The sequence below is a fragment of the Tursiops truncatus genome, chromosome 10 (assembly GCF_011762595.2).
Source record: "Tursiops truncatus isolate mTurTru1 chromosome 10, mTurTru1.mat.Y, whole genome shotgun sequence".
Classification (NCBI taxonomy): Eukaryota; Metazoa; Chordata; class Mammalia; order Artiodactyla; family Delphinidae; genus Tursiops; species Tursiops truncatus.
In genome coordinates, this window is record NC_047043.1 from 75,735,314 (window position 1) to 75,759,089 (window position 23,776).

Sequence of the window (23,776 nt, forward strand, 5' to 3'; positions counted from 1 at the left end):
GTAATTTGAGACCTAGGAGAATGGACAGACCATGGGATTTGGGTCCCTGACAGCCCTAACACGGGTTTTATTCTTCCTGAACCGAGTGGCTTCCATGCTATGTTGTGACCATCTCAAATGGATGTGGATGATGGAGGGATCTTAGGTAAATTCTAGGAGGCTTCAGGGAATTTGGTGTAATTGTTCTATCTCCTAGGGGCAGATAGAACATCCTCCCACATTTTCACTTTTTTTGGGAGCCTCCATAGTTTAGAGGGAGAGAGGAGGCTGCTCGAGCTGGAGGCCTTTCCCTCTTGGAGCCTCAGTTCCATCATCTGCAGGAGAGCCTTGTTGGAGTGGGATTACTCAGAGGATTCAACGAGAAAAAATATATTTAAAGCACTTAGCCCAGTGCCAGGCACTTAGCAAGTGCTTAAAGGATAGGAGCTGAAGCTCTTGTAGCTATTTTGGACTTCCGAATTCATCTAACGTAGCCACTGAGGGGAATTAAAAGCCAAAGGGTGGTCCCGTGTTCCAGGTCACACCAATCCTTGAGGAGGGGCAGAGCTGGGGTCCTGTCTCCCAGGTCTCCCCACACCACGATGCCTTTTTTCGCGGTAGCCCACCGACTCTCAGGACTCATTCAGCTCAGCTGAGCTCTTGAAACATCACGGTTCTCGAGCCTTCCACCTTAGTCTCCTCCAATTGAATCTTTACCCTCAACGTCTACTCAATCCCTAAATCCTGTTCGTGCTCCTTTCAAAATATTCTGCAAAAATTCTGTCTGCTTTCCTGCCACATGGCCACTGTGGCTGCTGTTCTGTCCAGAAGTTTCTCTCCTCCTCTTTACCAATGGCTGGCCCCTTTAAGTTTCGGCCCCCACGTCTCCTCCTTGGAGAGACCGTCCAGGACCATCGCGGCTGAAGGAACGCTGCGCCCCACCCCTTCTCTCTGTCTCTGGTTTGTGGTCTGTACTGCAGTGTCCGACTCTACAATTTTCTTTCCTTTTTAATTCCATCTCCTTTCCTAAATGTAAGCTCCAAAAGGACAGAGAATACGTCGCCCTTTCTCACTGCTGGGTCTCTAGCACCTGACACAATCCACAACCCATAGGTGCTTGGTAAATATATGCTGGGTGAATGAACGAACGAACGAACAAACTGATTCTGGAAACAGCATATTTGGTAACACCTGGATAGGACCGAGGAAAGGATTTAAACTTGCTGGGAGGGCGACCTGGACACCTGCTTGTCCCCCTTCTTGGCCTCCTAAAAGAACAGCGCGAGGCTACCCACAAAGAGAGGGACTCTTCCAAGCACGCAACCCACACAAAAGCACATCTTGCGGTTGGGGGGGTGGGGGTGGGGGAATGGGCGGATAGTTGTTAATTGTGGCTTCCAACTGGGCTGATCTTTCAGAAGTTCGAAAGGCTAACCTCCCTAAATCCCAGGCTGCTACCGCTGCTGGAGCTGGGGATGGAGGAGAGGAGGGGTGTGCCTGGGCGCCTCTCGGGCTGGCACGGAGAAGCCACATCTCCTCCTCCCTCCTCCCCCCAGCTCCTCTCCAAGAGAGGAAGCAATGCAGATGGAGACGAGAAATAAATATTCCTGCCTGCTCTGTGCCACTGCAGACGTTTTCCAAAATGTCTGGCTTGGACCACGAAATCAAGCCCACCCAGGAAAGGAGGCGCTCCGCAGGAGAAAGAGGGGGAAAGGGTGGCACATTTGTCAGTACTTGTCAGCTTTCTGGGGGGCAGAGCACATGGCTCAGACTTGGCAGCCCCGCTGAGGTGGGGACATGGTAAGTGCACAGTAATACTCGAAGAATTGAATCAGAAATGGGAGCGGAGTTAAGGAGATCCTGCCAGGGTGTCGGCACCATCTCTACGCCTTTGTCCGGGGTCCCAGGACCCACAGCTGGTTCTCTCACCCTTGATTTCAAGGCTCTTTCCGCAATCCCTGCCACTTCTGCTCTCCCCTTATACCTCCACCCCTCTCCGGGGTAATTAATACCACTGGGCTGCAGGAAGTCTTCAAAGGCCCTTTAGAATTTGGGCAGGAGCTCCGGATCCACGTGTGGAGAAGTTCCTGCCATCTCTCGGCAGAGCTCGCCTTCTCCAACACTGGAACACCAGCAGGGATGAGAACACAGGCTGCAAATGATAAGTGGGTGCTTTTGGCCTTGGGGTAGCCAAGTACGTGGGAGAAGTGTCACTAAGGAAGGGAAGTCACAGGCCCAGCGACAGCCCCGAAGTGTTCCGTGGTTATGGGGACTTCACGAGGCAGGCTGTGCGGCTGTAAAATGTCTCCGAAAAGGGAGATGAGAGGATGAGAATTTCGGCTTGAAAACTCCCGCATGGGCTACGCTAGGTCTTCTTTGTTTCTAATCCTCCCGTGAGAATCTCCCTGGCCCCGTGTCCTTGATATCGCCGCCCCCCCACCCCCACCCCCACCCCCGCTCCCACCTTTCACTAGTTCCCTTGGAAGGTCGGGAGTTAGGGTGGGCCCTTGGCGGATTGAATTCTGCTCGAGAAAGAGCAGAGGGGCTTTTCCGGTTTGCACTGGTTCGAATGCAGTGCAGTAAAAACAGTTGCTCAAAAGGAAGACTCAAAGAAAGTGGTATCTTTTGTGGGTGTCAGGGGAATGTTTTCCAGAAAAGCTGCATTTAATTCTGCCTCTTTTTACCATTTCCATGACTTCACTGAGGAACGAAAGACTTTGTAATATTCCCCACTCATGTGCCCTGAATCCTTCTCTATGAATCTTCCCGACTCATTTGCCCATCTGCCTTCTAGTGACAGGCAATTGCCAGCTGAATCCCACTCTCTCCAGGAAGCTGTTCAGTGGTGGGGAGAAGCTGGCAGAAGACCTGGTCTCCTGTCCCCATTCTTCCCATTGCTGTGTGACCTCAGACAGATTACTCCCCCTCTCTGTCCCTTGTGTTTTTTTGTTTGTCAGAGAAATGGGTTGGATACGTTTCCTTTCAGCTCTGACACATTACGGGTGGTTCTACTGAGTGAATCAAATAGAACTCCTATCGTCACCATCCTTTTCCCACCCCACCTTTGCCAATAAATTCCAGAGACCAAGGCCATCGCACTTCCAGGATTGAGTTCAATCCTTACATTTGGGAAGGTCAGAGCTGTACATCAAAACAAGCTGGGCATGTAGGTAATGTGCATACGCATACAATCTAAACACTGTTTTGAATGTTTTCTGTCTACATTTCCCTTAATCCCCAGGAAATCTAACGTGTGGGTTAGGGAAAGACCAAAGTAGGGGTATATTTGGGGAGAACTTACGTGCATGGCATGTATGTTTGCATTGTATAATAATCATCTTAGTTATCTTTTATTAATAATAGCCGCCATTTATTGAGGACCGTGCTAAGCTCTTCCACTCTCATTATTATCCTCACAACAGCTCATCAAGGAAGATATTATCTACTCCCCACTCCTATACAACATTGGTAGTTGACCACAATTAACACACACATACATAAACCCAAAACAAAAGGACACAATAGCATGCCTCCTACAAACCAAAATCAAAACCAAACTCAGGCTCAGAGAGGATGAGACACCTCTCTAGATCACACAGCTGGTTAAGATAGGTAATGGGATTTGAACCCGGTTCTGCTGGATTCCAAAGATGATCACGTGCTACTCCCTGGCCCGTGCTGGGCTTTGCCTTGGCATTCATTGCCTCTCTAGGAGATTCTTCATCTCCTAGAAGAGATGTTTCAAAGACCCACAGATAGCAAGGCTGCTTTAAAGACCCATAGATAGTGGGTCCTAAATTGATCGCCTTTCTTATGGCATTGTTACAGGAAAACAGATGGTCTTAGAGCCAGCAAGAACCCTGCTATCAGAAAGGGCAAGAAAGCACACAGCTGCAGGGCCTGCCTAGCACAGAAGGATGGGAGAACTGGGCCCCTGAGGCAGCCCATTCACAGCGACCTTCTCCACTGATCACTTACCTACAGAGAACTAGGCTGGCTTCTGCCCACGACCTAACTCACTTCCATGCACATGCCCAGTTCTGGCACAGAATTAGAGCTCTCCAGGACGTGTACAGATTGGATCATCTGCTCCAGAGGTTGTGAACTCCAGTGTCCCCAAGCCCAGGCAGGTAGGGGAATGAGCAGAACAGTCAGGAGGGGGGTTACAGGGAACTGGCAAACACACGCCTGGTCTGTGGGGACTACCCGACTGAGCTCCAGTAGACTGTTGCAGTGCACACGTGCAGACCCAGGGCTGCCGACTGTTCACTTCATGAGGAAACCCTGGGATACAGACACCTCTGAATCCTCCTGATGCTTAAATGTGGGCAACTAATTCAGTAAAGAAAAGTGTACCTGACGCAGTGAGGACCAAATAAAAACTACTTACAAGCTCTATCTGACTTGTAGGTCTCCACTGGTAACCTCTAAAATTAATTTTCCTCGTTTGCAGGAAACGGTAGCCGGGAAACATTAAATGGTCTCCCTGAGATAGCTAAGGTGGGCGTAGCCGGCAACCCTCTCTTTGGATACATACATATAGAGACGTACGTGTGTGTGTCTATGTACATGCTTATACACACATACATATTATATATTCACAAACTAAATAGGAATGATTTTGGATTACCTGTTGTCATGAAATGTTCTCCTTATTTCCCTGTGTTCTTATTATACATTGGTAGTTGACTGCAATTAACAGATATTCACAAACCCAAACCAAAATGACACAACAGCTCGCCTCCCCACACCCAAACCCAAACCCCAACTAGAACAAAAACCAGGAAAGAAAGCAGTTCTTTACTTACGGTAAATGACAAAAAAGAAGAAAACAAAGTCCCCTCGTCATATCTGGATAATTTTGCCAGCACTCCTTCCAGGATTGTAACAAACTAGTAAAAGAGCAAAAAAGGAAAAAGAATGATTACTTCAAACGATGATTGTTCACAAGAAAGAGCAACATTTCCCAACCGCTTAGAGACCAGCAATGAGCCCTCGATCATTTTTAAGTTCTATTATTTGGTTCCCGTCTTTGGGGAAAGGAATAGACTGCCTTTACATAGAAATATCTGACTTATTCGGCTTTCTCTTCATTATTATGTGATTGCAAATATAGAGTGTTACAGAAGTGCAAAGTGACAAAATATTATTGAGTTGTGTATAGCATGCGATAATATTAAATGCACTTTTCAAAATCCAAAACTGTGCAAAGCAGTTTTTACGTTACATATTAGCACTACATTTAATCCAATCTATTTTTATTTGTATTTTATCAGTAATTTGGGGGAAACAGAAGTTTAGCACTGGCAAATATAAATGTCTTCCCATTCAGCATTACTTAGTTAAAATTCTATAATTCATGAGGGTGACTGAAATAGCTTTATCTGACTTTTATGTTTTATTATGACTCTCACTGCATGTGAAACTAGCGGAAAGGGGGTTTTCATGATGGCAGAATTCCTTATTACCGTTTAACTTTCTTTCTTAAAAATCTAACTTTGTCGGGGCTGAAAAACAAAACAAATATCTCCTGCATAACCTAGTGCAACATTTAGGGACAAATTCTTATTAAGGTAACAAATGGCGCTTCATCAATTCATTTTCACACGCTCGCAATCATCAGAAAAATCATTCGGAGCTGCGGCTGGGTGACGTACGATCTTATTTCCTGAGAAATGCAAGTGCCCAGCACAACTTTTTAACGTGTCATATTTTACTGGAAATGCAGACATAACAGAGCAATGTTCACAATGAAACATTTCACCTGAAGCTGAAGGTTACCTTTGCAACCAAGAGTGTTATCATTTCTTTAACAGTTTCTTCAATTAGTTCATCTATTTTTGAATGGTATTGATGCTGAGGAACACAGAAAGACAAATATTAGCATGTTTGGGAGGTGATGGCGTTGCATCCGTCGGCAATTTTTAGACAACGCAATTTATTAGTAAAACCTGGCCATGGGACCCAGTCTATTTCCACAGTCCCAGAAGCAGCTGTAAGATTCTGACTCCAGGTCTTTGATGGAGAAAGATCAGAAGCTCTCAAAACAATTAACAGGCGCATTGTTCCTCACCCAAAGCTTTTGCTGGCTTTGATACGTGTAGACACACACACACATTTACAAACAGCATGCATGGATGGCTTAAGGGCTGGTCTGGCAGTGTGCTGATCTGGGTCTTACAAAGCAAGATACCACAGTGATTTAATAGAGAGGCTGAAAATTCTCTTTGGGAAACTGCTGGGTGATGTGACTTAGGGAGCCACAGATTCCAAAGGGAATTTGACCAAGACACTGACTGATTTTGCAAAAACTGTTCTCAAACCATCAGGTCCTTTGGGTTAGTGCCTCAGAGCTCCCGGGTTCTACCTCCAAGTGTTGACTCAGTGTGAGGGCAAAGAGTCTCTTTATGAACCCTTGTGGCAGCTACTTAGTTTCTTCATTTGTGGAGAAGCAGACCCAGGTTTAGAGCCTCTCCTGAGACGGCTGCTAAGTTTTTCAATTTCTCGAACTGCCGCTGTCACTTAAACTTAAATAGTAATGCAAAAGCCAACCCCACACCAACAAAAATCTGCTATAAATGCCAGGAAAAAAGGAAAAGCGATTTCAACAAGAGATGCTGTGTGCCAGCTCCTTGATATTTATTAGCTCATTTTACTATGCATTTGAATTATTCCATATTTCCTTGATAAAAAATAACAAGGCAAACATTGATATTTGGAAAGGAAAAGGCACTTACCCACTCTTTAGCAAACTTTCAGAAGGATGATTAATTAGGAATAGAAAAGAAAAAGGAACAGTGCAAATAAAAATTAGGACAAAAGGACACATGAGAAAAATAAAAATTAAACAAACCATCCAAAAAGTTATGAAAACATACAGAAATAATAAGCCATAGTAATGTGGTTTGATATTCTGATAACTGGCAGTCAGAATTATTGAAAGTGACCAAAGGGATGTGAATTAGGTTAATTCACTTAAAGTCATAGGTGAATTTGGATTATAACTGGAAGACCTAGGTAAAGTTCCAGTGCAAAGTTGGGAAGTCATGATGTCTAAGAAAATATAGCTCAGTTTCCTCATCTGTAAAAACAAAAAACAAAAGACAGGTAATACTACTACTACCCCGGACCAGTGAGGAGGGGCGAAGCCAGTACAAATTACTGATTTTGGAAAGGGAATGAGGCAAACTCTGTATGAAGATATTTAGCAGGTCTGTTCAATTATTATTATTATCATTATACTATTGTTATTATTATTATTATTTAAAAAAACCAGGGCTAAGTCCTTTCCTGCCAGTCCTGCTCTCAGACTCATAAATCTATTTTGAAGATGGAATTGAGGGTCTGTCTACATGTGAAAACATTTTGTCAACTATAACTGCAATTCAAATATTATTATTTGTTCAAGGTCATAATGGAGAAGATAAGGGTAGGGAGAGATGAGTCATCTCATTTTAGTTTTTCCTTTTACTTGATTAGAGGAAAATAATAAAGTGAATGGCCCATGTTGTGCAGTCCTGATAAATCAGGACACATGTTGGTTCTACTGCTAGCTTTGTGAAAGGATTTACCAGTCAGAGCGATAAACCTCAAAGTAAATGCAAAAACTATCTGCAGAATTCTGTGCTAGAAACACAAAGAAAGATGTCAGAGCAAAAGAATTTCAGGAGTATTGATGGGGCTCCAAATTCATTTTTAGGTCTTGAGATAAGATCCAGAATCACATGCTTACTTTCCCTTCTCATGAGACTGCCTCACGCCGCTAGATATTCTTTGCAATTGCTAGAAATGATCCACCTATATTAAATTAACTACAAGGATTAACTAACTCCGGAAAGCTAGTTGCAGGCAAAATAATATGAAATATGAAAGGAGGAGCTTCTAACCAAGCAAAGAACATCATTGAGAAAAGAAACAATCTCTCGAAACACTTGGCTGAAATGGCAAAGCCAGGAGCAATCGTTCTGCACCAAGAAAGACTGAGGCTCTTGTTCTGAAGAGTTAACAATGTCATTCTTTCTCCAAAGACAAAAAGGCCTTCTCTGCAGAAGTGGGGGAACCTCAAACCTTTTCATTCTCTAAGGAATCCAAACTAAAGTATAGGGAGACGTGGTGGTTTATGGGAACCTCTTCCTATCTTCAATATTCCCATGCCAAATATGGTCCCCACTACTCTCCAGGTAGTCCCACTGTCTCTCCCTTTCTCTCCAGGTGAATATTATGACCTCCACTCCTCTCCACTTTTCTTAATTTCTACTTATGAAAACAAAGTGTTTGCTAGGACTATTCTGTCTGTTACTTCTAGAGGAAACTTGAGCATGTTCATCTCCATTGGTCTATTTCCTTATCTCCTCAATGGGGCTAGAATTATCCCTGTTGTGAGTGTAGAAATCATATTCACCTAACAAAGTCATGAAACCACGCATGGAAACATGGTTTAGAGACTCAGAAGTGCTATCTGGCTGAATTACTCCTACAATTACTAATTGATTAGCATGGTGGTTACATGTGTGTATACGTTTCTCTAAACTCACGTAAAATATATACACTTGATCGTATGTAAACTATAATTTGAATTAAATAGAACTACTTTGGGATATATAGTAGGGCAGGGGAAAATCTACCCTGCTTATCACGTGGCAAAGGGGTACGTATCAAAGCAGTCCCCATTCCTATTCAAGTAATTACAAAATACATGAATTCCTTTCACCAGATTCTCCGGAGACTTATTTGATTGACTTGCTTTTCTGGAGAAACAGTAAGTACTTTGCCTTCGCTCTGCTCTTTCTTGGGAGAGACATTGCTCCATGCAGATGTGAAGCTCCATGAAGGGATACAAATACTACTGGGGCATCTTTTAATTACCATCCCCCTAACTAAACTATCTTGTCACAAAATTTTTTGCAGTCAGTTGAACTATCCAGTTCTATCTGCATCCTCATATGGGTACAGAAAGGGATCCTTCCTGTTTTTGCATTTTCCAGTCCTCTCTGTTGGCCTTCTTAGATTGACTTGACCCTAATAACAACAACAATATTCCTAAAGTTATATTCTGGGGCACTAGATCATGACGATGACGATGGCAAGGGAACTACTAATCTTCAATGGTGTGGAAAGTTTGGAGAGTTTACTTTTGCTTCTGATGAGCTAAGTTGCAGCAAATTCACAATCACTTCGTGAAAATTATTCCACTTGACTTCCTGTGCTGCATATTTTGCCTTGTCATGGAACAGATTGTGTGTATGTTGTCTTTCTGTTAAGACCATCTGACCTTGGAAGTGAGATGAAAACACACTAGACCAAGTGAGAAACTATTTAATACACAATTTCCTCTCTATTGGTGCTTCACAAATTTTAATGAAAAAATAAATATTTAAGATGGAAAAGTATGGTTAACAAATGTTTCAACAGCTGCCTTTAAATGAGACTTTATCCCAGTGATGAAATTCAGGAAGTGATCTTAAAATTGGAGAATATTGTATCACCTGGTCGGTATCTAGTCCAAAATACCTGAAGGGAGTTGGAATCCAGGTGGAAGCAGGTATTAGTAACTAGATCTGTAATATGAGTTTGCTATCCAATATTCACAAAATGAAAACTACATAAAAACACTGGACTTCTCCCAATATCATGATGTTTCCAGCCACCCTTGGCCAATCTCACTTTAACAATTCAGTTTTACTTTGGAGATGAATATCTCCATTCCACAAAGTGAGAAAAATTGAGAGACCATTTGCATGAGACTTCCCGATAAAGTTCTAGTCAAGGTCACAGCCACAGAGCAAGGTCCTTCAAGGAAGTATATATTTACAGACAATGATGTCTGGCTTCATTCTCACTGTTCAGTCACTTGGCATTCTAAGGTCAGAAAAGGCCTCATTTCTCACAAGCTGGTCACTTAGGTGTCTCTGATTCAGTTACATTAAGGAGAAATGGCATAGCAGGTCTCTCTAGCATGGCTTGGGAAACTGACAGGCTTCGGATAAGAATCATAGACTAGATAGAATACAGTATTGGATGGGCCCTTAACAAAGATCATTTAGCCTGGACGTCTGTGCACTAGTTCTGGGAAACTGGGAAACATTTATGAGTCTCAGTTATTGTTTTCATTAAAAAAAAACAAAAAAACCCAACAAAACACCTTGAATCATTTAGGGGTAAATACATGAAGTCTTTTCTATTATATCACATAGAACAATGTCCAGAAAGAAGTAGTTTAGCCTCAAAAATGTTACTATTTGGGAATATCCAAGACAACTTTCTAATCTTACATCCAGAAATTAGGAAGCTTTATCCCCAATTTTGACAAGCTGCATGCCTCTCAAAGGGTGTGTGTTACATGCTATTATCTCTCATTTGACAAATGACAGCAAGGTTATGAGGGTAAGTGACTTGCTCGAGGTCACATAGTTTGGCAGCTAAGGGGTAGAGTCCATGTGATGTAGTTATTAAGCCACTGGACAAGTTAGTCTAGAAAACCAAGACTTCAAGGGTAAGCCAAGGGCATTCTACTCTACCACAGAAGTAATCAGTGGTAAAGATGAGAGACAGGGTCCACTGTGACAAAATCAACTTGTTATTTCTTAGTATATACCTCCAACCACGGTCTATAGTTTGGCCTGATAAGAGATTGTATAGTGAAACTGTATGAAAGTATATATATATATATATATATTTTTTTTTTTTTTTTTTTCTGGGAAATGGCCTCATACACTTCATCAGATTTTCAGTAGGGTTTCTGACAACCCCCCCCCACTCCTCCACCCAACTCCTATTACTCTCCCCAAACTCCAGTTCAAAGAGAAAAGATCAGAGTGACTAAGCTTGTTTGAAGAGACTGTTTAGCCATCTGTCCAGGCATGTAGGAGTTCTATAATTGCGGCCACCATTGAGTCAATCTGAAGAGGGACTGTAAAAGTCGCCAAGGGGGAAAGGAGGCCAATCCCTGTGTAACAACGCTTCCCTACCCTGAACGGTGTCATCCTTGTGAAACTCGGTGAAAATGGACATGTCAAGCAGCTGTGAGGAGAAACAGATAAATTGGACTCCATAAAACTTAAAAAAACTTTTATGCTTTAAAGAATACTACCAAGAAGGTGAAAAACAAAAACCAACCCACAGAAGGCAAGAAGATAGGTGCAAATCATACATATGATAATGGTCTAGTATCCAAAATATATAAAGAACCCTTATAACTAAACAACAAAGAACAATCCAATCTTAAAAATGAGCAAAAGATTTGAATGAATAGACATTTGTTCAAAGACATGCAAGTGGTCAATAAACCCATGAAAAGATGGCCAATATCACTGCAAATCAAAACCATAATGAGATACCATTTTTTTTTCTTTTTTTTTTTATGAGATACCATTTTACACACACTAGGATGGTGATACCAAAAAAGATAGATAATAAGAAGCTTTGGCTAAGTTGTGGAGAAATAGGATTTCTCACACATTGCTGACGGGAACGTAGAATGGTGCAGCCACTTTGCAAAAAATTTGGCTGTTCCTCAAAAGTTGAACACAGAGTTACCGTATGACCCCATAATTTCACTCTTAGGTATATATCCAATTGCACTCCTAGGTCCACATGAACACTTGTACAGGAATGTTCAAGGCAGCTAAAAAGTAGAAGAAACTCACATGTCCATCAACTGATGAAGCGATAAACAAAATGTAGTCTATCCATGTAATAGAATACCAGTTAGCTAAAAAAGGAAGTACTAATACATGCAACAACATGGATGAATCTTGAAAACATTACGCCATGTGAAGGAAACCAGACACCAAAGGCTACACATGAGATTCCACTGATATGAAATGCTTAGCATAGGCAAATCCTTAGAGACAGCTAGGAGAGTGGTGGTTACCTAGGGCTAGGGAGGGAGGGTTGGGGAATTATTATTAATGGGTCTGAGTTTCTTTTCAGGGTGATGAAAACGTCCTACAACCGACTGTGGTGACGGTTGCACAACTCTGTGAACATACTAAAAATGACTGAATCATACTGTTTAAAACGGTGAATTTTATGGTATGTGAATTATATCTCAGTGTTTAAAAAGGAAGCTCAAAGGGAGAACAATTTTAAAGGGATGGGACCCTGAAAAGTTTGAATTCAAAGGGATTTTAATGAACTTTAGAGATCACTAAAAACAGGGTTTTTACAGTGGGCTCTGTGAAGCCTATGAGATTGTTCCGAGTCCCCCAGAGAAGTGGGGGGGGGGTGCCTGGGGGGCAGTGTGAAGACGAATATGGTAGCTTGGGCTCTGGGGCCCCTCTTCCTTGAATTCCTGCCCCCCATTTCAGAACAGCTCTAATTTTATTCATTTCATATGCTGGCCTTCTTGGTAAGGTTTGAAGAATTGAGTCTATAGCTAAAAACAGCCTGAGTGAAACTAGAATAGTGCCATCATTTTACAGATGAGGAAACTGAGGTTTGAAGAGCCAAGTGACTTGATCAGGTCCAGTCTGCAGCACAGCCAGGGCAAGAGACCCAGGGTCTAGACACCCAACCCAAGCCTTCCTCAGGAGGCTGTCCTTTGTACCTCAGCTCTTCTCCTTAACTCTTTTTGGATACTGGGGCTCCAGGCCAGTGGTTCTCAAAATGTGGTCTCCAGACCAGCCAGGAGCACCGGCATCACTGGGGAATTTGTCAGAAATGCAAATTCTTGGACCACACCCCAGACCTATCAGAAACTCGCGGGGCGGGACCCAACAATCTGGGTTTTAAGAAGCTCTCTGGATAAGTCTGATAGACCCTGAAATTTGAGAACTACTGCTCTAGATCATTCTCATGCAGCAAATGGAGCCAGGAAAGAGAACCACTGGCACCTTGCATTTGACCCCAGGGCTTAGAACACAGCCCCTGGGGCAAGGTACCCAAAGAGAAAATCCATCAGGGGCAGCAGCTAACAGGGATGGTTGAGGCAGCTGATTTGGAGGGGAAAGAAGGTTAGAGATGACCTTGCCAGGAAGAGAATACCACCAACCCACATTTAAAAATGGAAGGTGCTGAGAGAGAAAATAAATAACGAATAAGGAGCAAATATAATTTAGTAAAAATTCTGAGCATATAAGGCTGGTATCGTAAGATCTGATTTAGGAGCAATTTATGCCAATTGGCAACAACACGAGAGTTGCCAGAAATGTTTCTGAATTAATTCTAAATTGGTATATGAATATCTAGCTGGCTTAAGGCCATCGGAGAAAAATGATCATGATAGTCTTTAATCAAGCCCAAGTTGCTGTTTCTTTCTCCTTTACATTTTAAATACCACTTTGGAATTGGAAACTTAGCAAAGGACTAAACTTTTGGTCAGGGAAGATTCACAATCAACTCAATCTAAGGAAAATGGAGAGCCTGTGATTTCTTGGAAATTCAAAGCCTGCTGGCTGGGGACTGAGTAGCAGGGTGATCTAACATTATACATCCTGGAAGTTGCATGATACTAGGAAGAGCTCTCTCCTGCTGTCCAGATGTTCAAAGTGATAAAATGCACTTCCAGTGTGAAAATGACTTGCATTCTGGCCAACAGATCTGTTGGAGATGCCAGCCTAATAAATAAGGTCATCAAACTTCATCTGACTTAAGGGAACTTTACGGTCACCCCAACCCCAGCCAAGAATCACTTCCAAGTGACTGGCATAGTCATCAGCACATGCCTTAGAAATTTACTTAACAAATAGATACCAAACATTCATCTGTGGCTTAATCCACAAATGTTAGAGTATATTTCTGAAACTAGCAGACTAGTGTAGATGGAAGGAATTTGTGAAGTTTTCTTCTACATGATCAATGGAGGGGTAGAAAATCCGTAATTTTTTTTTTTTTTTTTTTTTTTTTTTTTACCTCTTGGCCCATTTCCATGCTGCAAAGTTTTGTTGATTGAGCTTTGGCATCAACCATAACATTAAACATGGTGCATATTGACTGTGGGACTCGAAAATCTGTTGATCGACTGGTTTTTTGCAGCTTAACTTCAAATGCAATCCTGGTTCTATTAAAACAAAGTAGGAAAAGACCAATTCAGCATCCAGATGGCAGCAGGTGGAGGAGACATTTTCCGAGAGGTCAGTGAAAAAGAAAATTGAAGGCTGTAATCAGTTTCAATCGACAATGACTTCACATGTGTTCTTTTGAAAATGACTTTCCCAGCTAAGGAAGGCCTATTCACAGAGACAGCCATGTAAAACCCTTCCTTTCTCTGCAGTTCATGGAACACCTGTAGCTTGGCGTACTTCTGTCTATAGTTGACATGCTATGGAGAACCCTAATTGCACGAGAATGAATGAATGAACAAAAACCCAATTATAGCATTATAGCATATATAAGTTCTCTCATATTGGCAACCGACTACCTTGAATCACTTCATTAAAAAAACAGCAAAACCCCTCCCCCCAAAACAGCTTCTAAACTTCAAAAACTTCATGGGGGGAAATATCTTAAATTACACTTATTGTTTTGTTTGGTTTTTTTTTTTCCTTTCTGGTTTTGAAAGAGAGTGACGTTAAAAAAAAAAAATCCAACAAGCTTATTATATTGCTTTAAAGACTACAAAAATAAGATAGCTCCCTTTGGGGAGGAGAGTGAAATTAGGAGGAGTGGTCCCGGGGGCTTCCACTATGTTTGTCTGTGTGTTTTTGCAATGTCAATGTATTATTTTGTAATAAGAATATGTTATTTTTATAAGCAAAAATATCATAATATACTTACCACTTCAAGAATCGTACAACGGTGGAAACGTAAGGTGACATAATTTTGACACAGGCCAAATTATGCTCCCATCAATGTGCTAACTGCACACAGGAAAACCCTAGTCCGACATGGACAGCTGGTAATACAGGGGTAAGATTTAATCCTTGATATCAGCATCGTAAAGGGGACCAGTTAGATTTTAAAAGGTTTCAGAGAAGTGGGTCACATCATGACACGTCTTTAAAGAAAAGCACCTGGTTAGTAAGTGGTTTTATTAAAGCTCCTTTCGACCAGTGCATCTTTTCAGCATTGTTCACAGTCAGGTTCTGGAGATCATGCAGCCACCAGGAAAGCACTGCTTTAAGAGGTATTTGTAGCAGTTTTCTAACAGTGCATAGGGAGGACCACACAGCTAGTTAGCTCAGGAAAGGATGCCAGCTTGCTAACACACCCTGGGTGCAGGCAGGGAAGCCAAGTATAATTTCTAAGGTTGGAAGCCCAGTTCTTAAAAAAAAAAAACTTAAAAAAAAAAAAGCCTCTTAAAACACTCCTATATATTATATGATCATGTTAAAGATAAATGATCTTGGCTTCCAAAGACTCGGTGCACTGAAGAAGCTTTCTAATCATGATGATCATTTTAAGCTACGTTGAAAATACATCACTTTCTGGTTTTGTGAAAAGGGGGCCTGATGGGGCCTGACTTGGACAGGTCCCTGTGCTGATCTTCTGAGGTTTGTGTGCCAGTTCCGGCCCAATCTGAGAAATGGAAATGCTAAATCACTCCCTTACAATGAAGCAATCGTCTTCTGTTTTCACAGGAGAGCTGTTCATAGCCCTGGGAGTGTGCGGCTGTGAGAAGAGGAAGCTGAATGCAAAATTAATATGACTGATAGGCCTCCGTGGGAAGGAAAAGCCAAGAATGGAGAGGTCGCTTAATCCACTGACTCTCTGAGGGCAGTCAGGGTGCCTTATTTTGTGTGGAGCGCAGGACCTGACACAGACTAGAGAAGCGGCACCGTCGAGTCCATCAAATGAACGATTCCAATTGCTGAGAAACTTGGAAATGAGTGCCTGACTGACTTTTGGGCATTGCATATTTCCATCTATGCAATAATGTCCTCGCCCTTCTAGAACAAGGTCCTTTTATTCTGTCCCGAAGAGGAAAGCAAATGTTCCAGGCTCTACTAATGTAGATTCTATGTCTTACAACCTCCAAGGACTTCTTCATATTTTACCTTCTGAATCTGGAGGTCTGGGGATGACATGTGCCCCTATGTTTGCCCTGATCTGCTTTTGTCTGGGGCCTCCACTGAAAGGGACATGGGGGTATTTATGTGTCCAGTGCCAGGTGTACACGTGCCGCTGACCAACTTCTGTTCGCAAAAGGTTACTTAACAGCCACTATGTGCCAGGCATGAGGCGGGGCCCCGGGGAGGGAGAGGAGATCAAAATGAACAAGATACACTCCGTGCCTTTCAGTAGCTCACACTCTTGGAGGTGGCTGGTCCATAAAGACATGTGGTCAGGGGAATTCCCTGGTGGTCCAATGGTTAGGACTCCGAGCTCTCACTGCCGAGGGCACGGTGGGTTCGATCCCTGGTCAGGGAGCTAAGCCCCTGCACACCAAGGCACGTGGTAAGGGAGAAAACAGAGTCACTATCGACCTTTCACATCCCTATGTCTTCCCTTTTCCTCCCAGCATCTCCTTATTTCTTCCTCCCTACTCAGAAGCCTGGCTTTTCAGAGAAGGGCATACATGTCTTTCTGTACGATTGCGTACACAGATCAGAAGCTAGTAAGGGTTCTTTCTACTGCGTTGTAGCCGCTAGTACAGATGAAGGGAGAACTTTTCACCACAGGCAAACTGCCCTGCAAGAAGTTTTTGGTGGGATGGTTTGGCCACAGGGAAAGGCTTACTTTTCCTAAAACTGATACAGACCAGGTAGGAAATGGTGGAATTCAAAACCCTAAGGAAAGATTTTGACCTTTGGTTTGAGAAATAGACCTGCCTTTGCTTCTAAAACTGGAAAGAAAAGAGCAAAACACAACATCTGAATCACCAGGATTTTAAGTTTCCAGAACTGCCATCGGACACCTGCCCAGATTCCCCACAGCACGTGGCTCCTTTACCAATTCCTGCCGAGATGCTCCCCTACCTGGGGCTGTGCAGGGCTTTTGCCCTTTTGGTTTCCAGTTTTGATGCTATTACTTCTCTTTTCTTCTTCCAAGATACAAAATAATGAACTCAGTTCACTCTCAGCCAAACCCAGCCCCCATCACACACAACTGATCCATCAACTAAACTATACAACATCTGGAGACCCAGAGTCGTCTGTGCTGCTTGGGGGATTCTGGGTGTTTTTGAACGAGGAAAAATAATGGAACCGTTATGAACTGGAAAGGGAACTTGGATGTGTGTCTGGGGATAGACAGGGTGATGATAATGATGTCAAATCAGACGGATTTCATTTCTGCCTCTGATATTCAGAAACAGATACTCCATGAGGGAAGGGATGCGATCTCCCATCCTTCCTGGTGTGCCAAGAACTTAGCACTGCGCCTGGCATACAGGAGAAGCCCCAACAATTTTTGTTGAGTGGATGTGTACTGTCCTCATTTTCTTCTTCTTTCTCAGGAAAGTCTACTTAGAAAGGTCAGATGCAGCATTCCCACCTCAATCCTATATGCCACGGTGACAACCCAGGCCATGTGTAGGAAATCAAAATGCAGATTTAATGTGTCATGCCCCTTTGTTGCTATCTAGTTAGATTTTAGGCAAGACAACTCATGGTTGGCAAATGGTACATGCTCAGTTCATATATACAGAGTGAATGATGTCGTGGAGGTCCTGCCCACATTGCTGGAAAGTCAAGAGATGCCTGCTACCTGTACTGAATACGCTGGCGCAAGAACTGTAGGTGCTTCTCTTTCTTCCAGCCAGCTATCCACCCATGCATACACTCAGATAGTTAACAAATAGGTATTAACTAAATATTTTGTGCCAGACACGGGTACTGGGGATACAGAGACAAGAAGGACACTTTCCTCATGGAGCTAAATGAAAAAACTGGCAGCCATATTCTGTGCCATCTTTTGCCGGGTCTGGGACAGACGTGGGGAAGGTGAATAGAAGCTACAGTGAGGTGGTCACCACTCCAGCTGAATTTGACAACCACCTTCTCCAAAACACTCCAAATTACGGCCAATTGTAAGAGTGGGAGCCCTCACCTTTCCCCAAGTCAGTGCCCAGCGGGGAAGGGGTGCAGAAACCTGTCCGGCCACCTATGCTCACCTTTTGACACAAGATTCAATCATGTCACTTGCCATCAGCTTTAGCCGTTGTTCCAGGTGCTTTCCAAACTCTTCTTCAGGCCAGTGCAAGTCCCGAATGAAGGTCTGAAGGGCATCAAGTTTCCAGAACAGATCTTCGGAAGTGCCTGATCCGTTACTGGCAGGATAAAAATTTGAAAACAAGAGTCACCCACCGGCCTAGGGTTCTGCAAAAGCTGACACAAGAACAGTTGGGGGCTAGAAGGCTTAAGGCAAACAGTGGCTTCAACATACAAAACGACGCATGTTGGCGGTGGAGGTGGGGGCGATCTCCACCGGCAGATTTTGAGTTTTACCATACGTGACTTCGTGGGCTTTGTTCGGCCAATTATTCCAGACCAGTGAGAAGTCTGAGGAAGGTGCTGCCCCATAACTGGAAGAAGGTATGGTAAAAATCAGCCTTCTTTTAATAACCACATTAACACATGTGATGATTCAGATGAAGGCCACGAACCAGAGGGAGAAGTAGGTCTCAACAGATAATAACTACATGGCAACATGCAGTTATTAGAATTCAGGGTTTCATGCATTTCCCCGGCTGCCCTCCGGAGCGGAGACCTCTTGGATACTGCACGAGACTTTCATTTGTAAAAGGACAGTGCTAACAAAGTGGTGAGCGAGGACCCGCTTTCTCTCTTGAAGGGCTGGAAGGAAATTGGGGTGACTCACGTCAAGCCGAGTCCACCTGGATACCTTGAATCCAAGATTCTCGTTCAGTTTGGTTATCAGTCCAATTTGCACAGACCAGCCCGTTGCATAGGCAGCCCCAGGACAAGGTGGGTTGTGGGGGGACGTGAGTGGACAAGGGATATTTGCAAAGCTTTAGGGCTCAAGACCTGAGCTCTTGTACCGTTGCACCATCTTACCCAGTCCTCTGTACAGATGGAGAAATTGGTCTTGATTCCTTTCTGTACAATGATGTCTAAGAAACTTTTACCCGGGGCATCGACGGAAAGCCCACGTACAGGAGATGCTCCACCTCTCACCCTCTTGCCCTTCCCTGGCTGGCTTTCTCTTTTGTAAGAATCCCATCGGCAGCTCTGTGGGGTGGCCACCTCCCACCCCCTTCCTCGCATACCACTAATGCTAACACGGCAATTTATAAAACGTCCAACATACCATGCATTACCACTTGTTCCGACATCGTCTATAGAAACAGATGAGAGTGGGTGTTTCTATTGTGACAGATGCCAGCTGCATTGAATTAATGCTTCAGAGAGAGAAATATAGCTAGTGCATAAAGGCATACACAGCTACTGCGGGGGGATGGGGGTAGGAGAAGACTCCCAACATGCCGGGAGGGAGCCCACGGCCTGGACCAACAGGGTAACGCTTTCAAGGACAGACCAGTCTGAGGTCAGTACGTAGATGTATCTGACACGAAGGAGCAGGTAACATGGAAACACGTCCTTAAAATGAAAGATGGCAGAGGAGAAAACTGAAAATATGAAAAGATATAGAATCAGGCATTTCCTGGTGGGTGATTGAGAATCTACGCCTTCTTTTCAGATACGGTCGTAGGCACTGTTCAAAAGTGGGGGAATGCACTGTTTCTCCGTAAAAGTTCAGCCTTCCCCCCATCCCATCCTATGCCTGGGAAAAGAAACCCCAACTTTGCCTAGCCGAAACCCCGTTTTGGAACTGCATGGTTGTATGTTTTAAATCATTAAGTACATATGAATGCAATAATTGGTATTTATTACAACAACATTTTGACACCCATCTGGTTTCAGAGTTTCAAAAAATTCTTCTAGGGTTTTTTTTTCTTTTTCTTTGAAGAGCTTATTATTAAGTTTTGACATGAGGAAAAGAATATTTTCTTTTTATTTTTAAGATAAACTGTTAATGTTAAGGCAATAGCACCAAGATTATTTTGATTGTTGATCAGTTACCAAAATGTGTTCCCACTCATGTCTTAATTAATTGAATGGAGACCATTATCTGCTTTCTTACAATGTCTTGATTCATATCTTTTCAGAAACAATGTCACAGAGCATGCACAGAAGGAGGTAAGAGAAGCTTCTGGATATTTATTTGTTCATTTTTAACAGATACTACCTAATCTAACTTTTCATACAGTCATCTTAGCATGAATATGATTTATGGGCTTGTTTTTGAAGGGTTTTTTTTTCCAGATACAAATTTTGGAGGTTTTTATTTGTCTTTAAAAGAAAATCAGACTGACCAGACGATTTCATTGTGAACTTGTGAGCAAATACGGGTTTTGAAAAATATTAGGTAGCTGTGGAGAAGCCGAGTAGAGCAGTCCTTTTCAAGTTCTGTTCTCTACCTGGGTTACTGCAGAAATAAAAACGTGGAGGGCCATCTTGACAAATGTGATTTTGAGATTTCAAAACATCACTGCCAGTTTCAGATCATTTTTTATTCCTTTGATAATAACACTTCCCTTTGAAAATGTGCCAATTTATTCTTTCAAGAAAAAGCTTATCTGGCCTATAATTAGCTGTGGTCTAAGAAAAGGATCAAAGGAGGGTATAGAATTGCTAAACCTTCTTTCACATATTAAATCATGCATGTGGTTCTAATTTAATTTCCCTGAGGTAGGATTTCGGGGTGCTGGATCTTCTACTTGAGAAGGAAAGAAGGAGAGAGGATTCATTTCCTAAGCTGGAAGAAATGGCTTCTCAACCTCCACCCTCCAAACTGCTGGCTTTAAGGGGTGACCTGACCTCCAAGGAAAACAAACCCCAGGCATCGCTGGCATTTGTATGGATGAGGGTAGAGAGCGGCCCTACACTGAGACCACAGATGATACGGCTACCGCCAAATTTAACTGCAGTGCATTCGCAAATTTAGACATCTTCTTGCTACCTAGATCTCGATGCTCCAAATTGTATTATGACCTTGGAATGTACCCTTACATAACATTTATGTTACCAAGGCTTGATCCATTCAGAAATTTTCATTTAGCCCTGAACATACTGTTACTATATCCTGCCATTTGCTGACACTAGAAACATGGTTTAAACAGTCTATAGGAATTTTTTATTAAGAAAAAAAAAGCCCAAACCAGCTTCTAGGTAGGTGTGCTTTCCTCTTTGATTTGGATCAAGCCAGAAATGACCGGCTGGCCCAGCAAAGAGGTTTCCTGGACTATTTTTGGATGACTGACTCCTAAAGTCATGTCACCTGCATTAAAAATAAAATAAAATAAAATAAATATATGGGAAGAAGCCTTTGGCAAAGGAATTCAGGAAGTGAAACATAGTCCTCAAACGTTCAGTGGGCGTAAGACAATTTGTTAGTGCTGTATCTATAGCAAACGTCTTACAAACACGCTGCATGCCAGAAATAAACAATACTGTCTCTGTATGATCAGCAAAAGATGTCTAATTATCCATCTCCATCTCCGTTATATAGGATGTAGAGAAATAAACAATACATATCCATGCCAAGATCACTTCAATTTAAATTAGATCTAATGTGAACTGAATACACACTCAGCATCATATATAGCAGCCATCCATGACGGTGCCGAAAAAGTAGGCATTTGTGGGATGCCTAGAGGGATGTTAACTGGTAGATTTGGTACTTTGGGAAGGTTCACATTGGGTAGGTTCACATTGGGTAGATTACTGGTTAAACTCCTGTGGAAGAAACAGACAGAAAGAAAAAGATACCATCACAGTGACAATGCAGATGTGGCAGAAGCACACAACAGTTGTAAATAAATTGGCTAAGTCCACAGCAAGACGACAACGAAAACTTAAGCGACACGTTTCAGAAAGCAGCTTACGGATGGGGAGCTGTGGTGTGGCTCAGGGTTCAGAGGGAAATGATAAAAGTTAATGGAAAAAAAATTAACCACAGAGCGACTGAAAAGCGTGGACACTCATGGACGCCTGTATACAATGATCGTGTTATTTCGATGCCTTTGTGAGGGGCCTTCAGTTTCCAAATCCATTGCCACAAGGGTCTAGACCTTGTCTCATACAAAGAACTTGAAGTTCATGGAATTCTTGGTGTTGCTGTGGCTAGGGCTGCAGTGAAGTAGCTGGGACTGATAGAAAGGGTGGAACACTTTGATTTTTTCTTTTATTTACAAATTAGTTTTGACGGAAGCACATTTCTTAAGTCAGAGAGTAGATACGAGGTGCAGCAGGAAATTTACCGAATTGAACGTATACGTAATGGTAATGGACAGAAATGGAATTCTTTCCAACCGCTACTTCTGAAGACAGGTGTACGTGCAATGGAGCACCAGAGTTGATGGTGAAGATGAAGGAATTGTATCAAAAAGAATGAATAGCTTTGCATAATTTTATAGATTAAAGAAAGAAAATGGAAACATCCCCTCCCGAACTAAGTCCAGTTAAAGTAGAGAAAGGTTTACACTCAAAAAAAGGAAAAGAAAAGAATCCCAACTTCAGCTCATATAGTGAATTCTTTGACCACAGTGGATTTAAAATGAGGTCTTCTGTTACAAGTAATTACCCTTGAAAGTGAGACAGAGACTGTGAGAAAGGGTGACAAGGGCTTCTGGGGGGTGATGGTGATGTTCTGTTTCCTGATCTGTGGGATTGTTACATGGATGTGTTCAGCTTGTGAATATTAATCAAGTTTTGTATTTTCTGTAAAAAGTTAAAATGTAAGTTAAAAATTATAAACGGTTAAAGATTGTGACCTCGTATCAGGTTTTGTTTTTTGAACAAAGATCGATCAACTGATGTGATGGAAGAGAGATGGATGGCTTTATGGGTAAAGAGAGAAAATAAAGCAAAACAAAAACCTCAGAGAGCATCAACCACATCTCTCTGGAGGGACTGTATCATATACTGCTCAACCAGCTGGCACCTCGTGATTCTGTAGTGGCATTTCAAGGGTGTTCCATCCAGCCAAAGTCACTGGCACAGTGGAGCCCAGCCTAACTCTGCATCTGAGAGGAGCCTTCCTGTTTAAGTGGAGCTGACAGCATTTTGGCAAAGAAGTAGAGGTTTTCTTTTTGGATCTTGCAGAAGAGCAAGTTTTGCCAAAGCAGCTCTGCCCCGGGCAAGCTGTATTTGACTAACACAGCTCTTGCAAAGGCTGGAGCTGCCTCTGGGCTTGCTCAGGGGGGCAAATCTCCTGATACACCCGAAATTTGGACTCTAGAAATAGTCTGGACACCTGTCTCTCTCTAGAAATGAGCTACCCTTTCATGATGGGAATATAGCCCCGGCTGGTGGATGGAAAAACCTAGAATGCAAAATTGCCAACCTGGCATTCTCTTCCTTAAGGGAAACAGGTGTCTCACAGGTTCATCCTTTACACTTCACAGTTGGGGAAAGCCAATTACACTTCCCTACTTGGGAGGAAAGGGCGCTCTCGTGGGAACACTCAAGAGAAGATTAGCTAAAGCTGACTATTAAGTGGAAGGGAAAATGGAACTTTTCCTTCCATGTTTCTCTGTCTAACTGGGGAATCTGCCTTTGAATTCAGTCCCTGGTGGTTCTCAGTCTTAAACACTGCTATGGAACAAAACCGTTGGCGATTTCCACTGAGACATGTGTAAGCCTATATAAGCAAATGTGATCATTAAATGATACACACACTGAATATTGATCAAGGAATTAGGAGATCTTTCGAGATGGCAGCCTGGAAAGTTAAAACGTCAATTCTGAGTGAATTAAAAGTAGCTAGGAATGAATAACATACAAATGTATGCAAAAGCAACTTTAAACATTTTAGCGGTTGGTGGGCACCCAAATTAGGAATGAGCTTCGTTTTAAACATCAAAACTTAAAAAAAGTACTTATATTAATCAAAA

At 42.6% G+C, this 23,776-nt stretch overlaps 1 protein-coding gene across 8 annotated transcripts in view; it reads right to left on the minus strand.

Moving 5' to 3' along the window:
- CADPS (calcium dependent secretion activator) overlaps positions 1 to 23,776 on the minus strand; it is a 480,039-nt gene that overhangs the window by 64,134 nt on the left and 392,129 nt on the right. For 4 of the 8 annotated variants that reach the window (XM_073811329.1, XM_033865233.2, XM_033865230.2 and 1 more), the window contains 5 exons: positions 21,471 to 21,617; positions 17,972 to 18,127; positions 13,831 to 13,978; positions 5,761 to 5,835; positions 4,788 to 4,871 (listed from right to left, as the gene is read on the minus strand). In XM_073811329.1, the coding sequence (XP_073667430.1) occupies positions 4,788 to 4,871; positions 5,761 to 5,835; positions 13,831 to 13,978; positions 17,972 to 18,127; positions 21,471 to 21,617 (610 nt within the window). The remainder of the gene's footprint in view (positions 1 to 4,787; positions 4,872 to 5,760; positions 5,836 to 13,830; positions 13,979 to 17,971; positions 18,128 to 21,470; positions 21,618 to 23,776) is intronic. The other 4 variants (XM_073811330.1, XM_033865234.2, XM_019947610.3 and 1 more) reach the window with 1 other exon arrangement.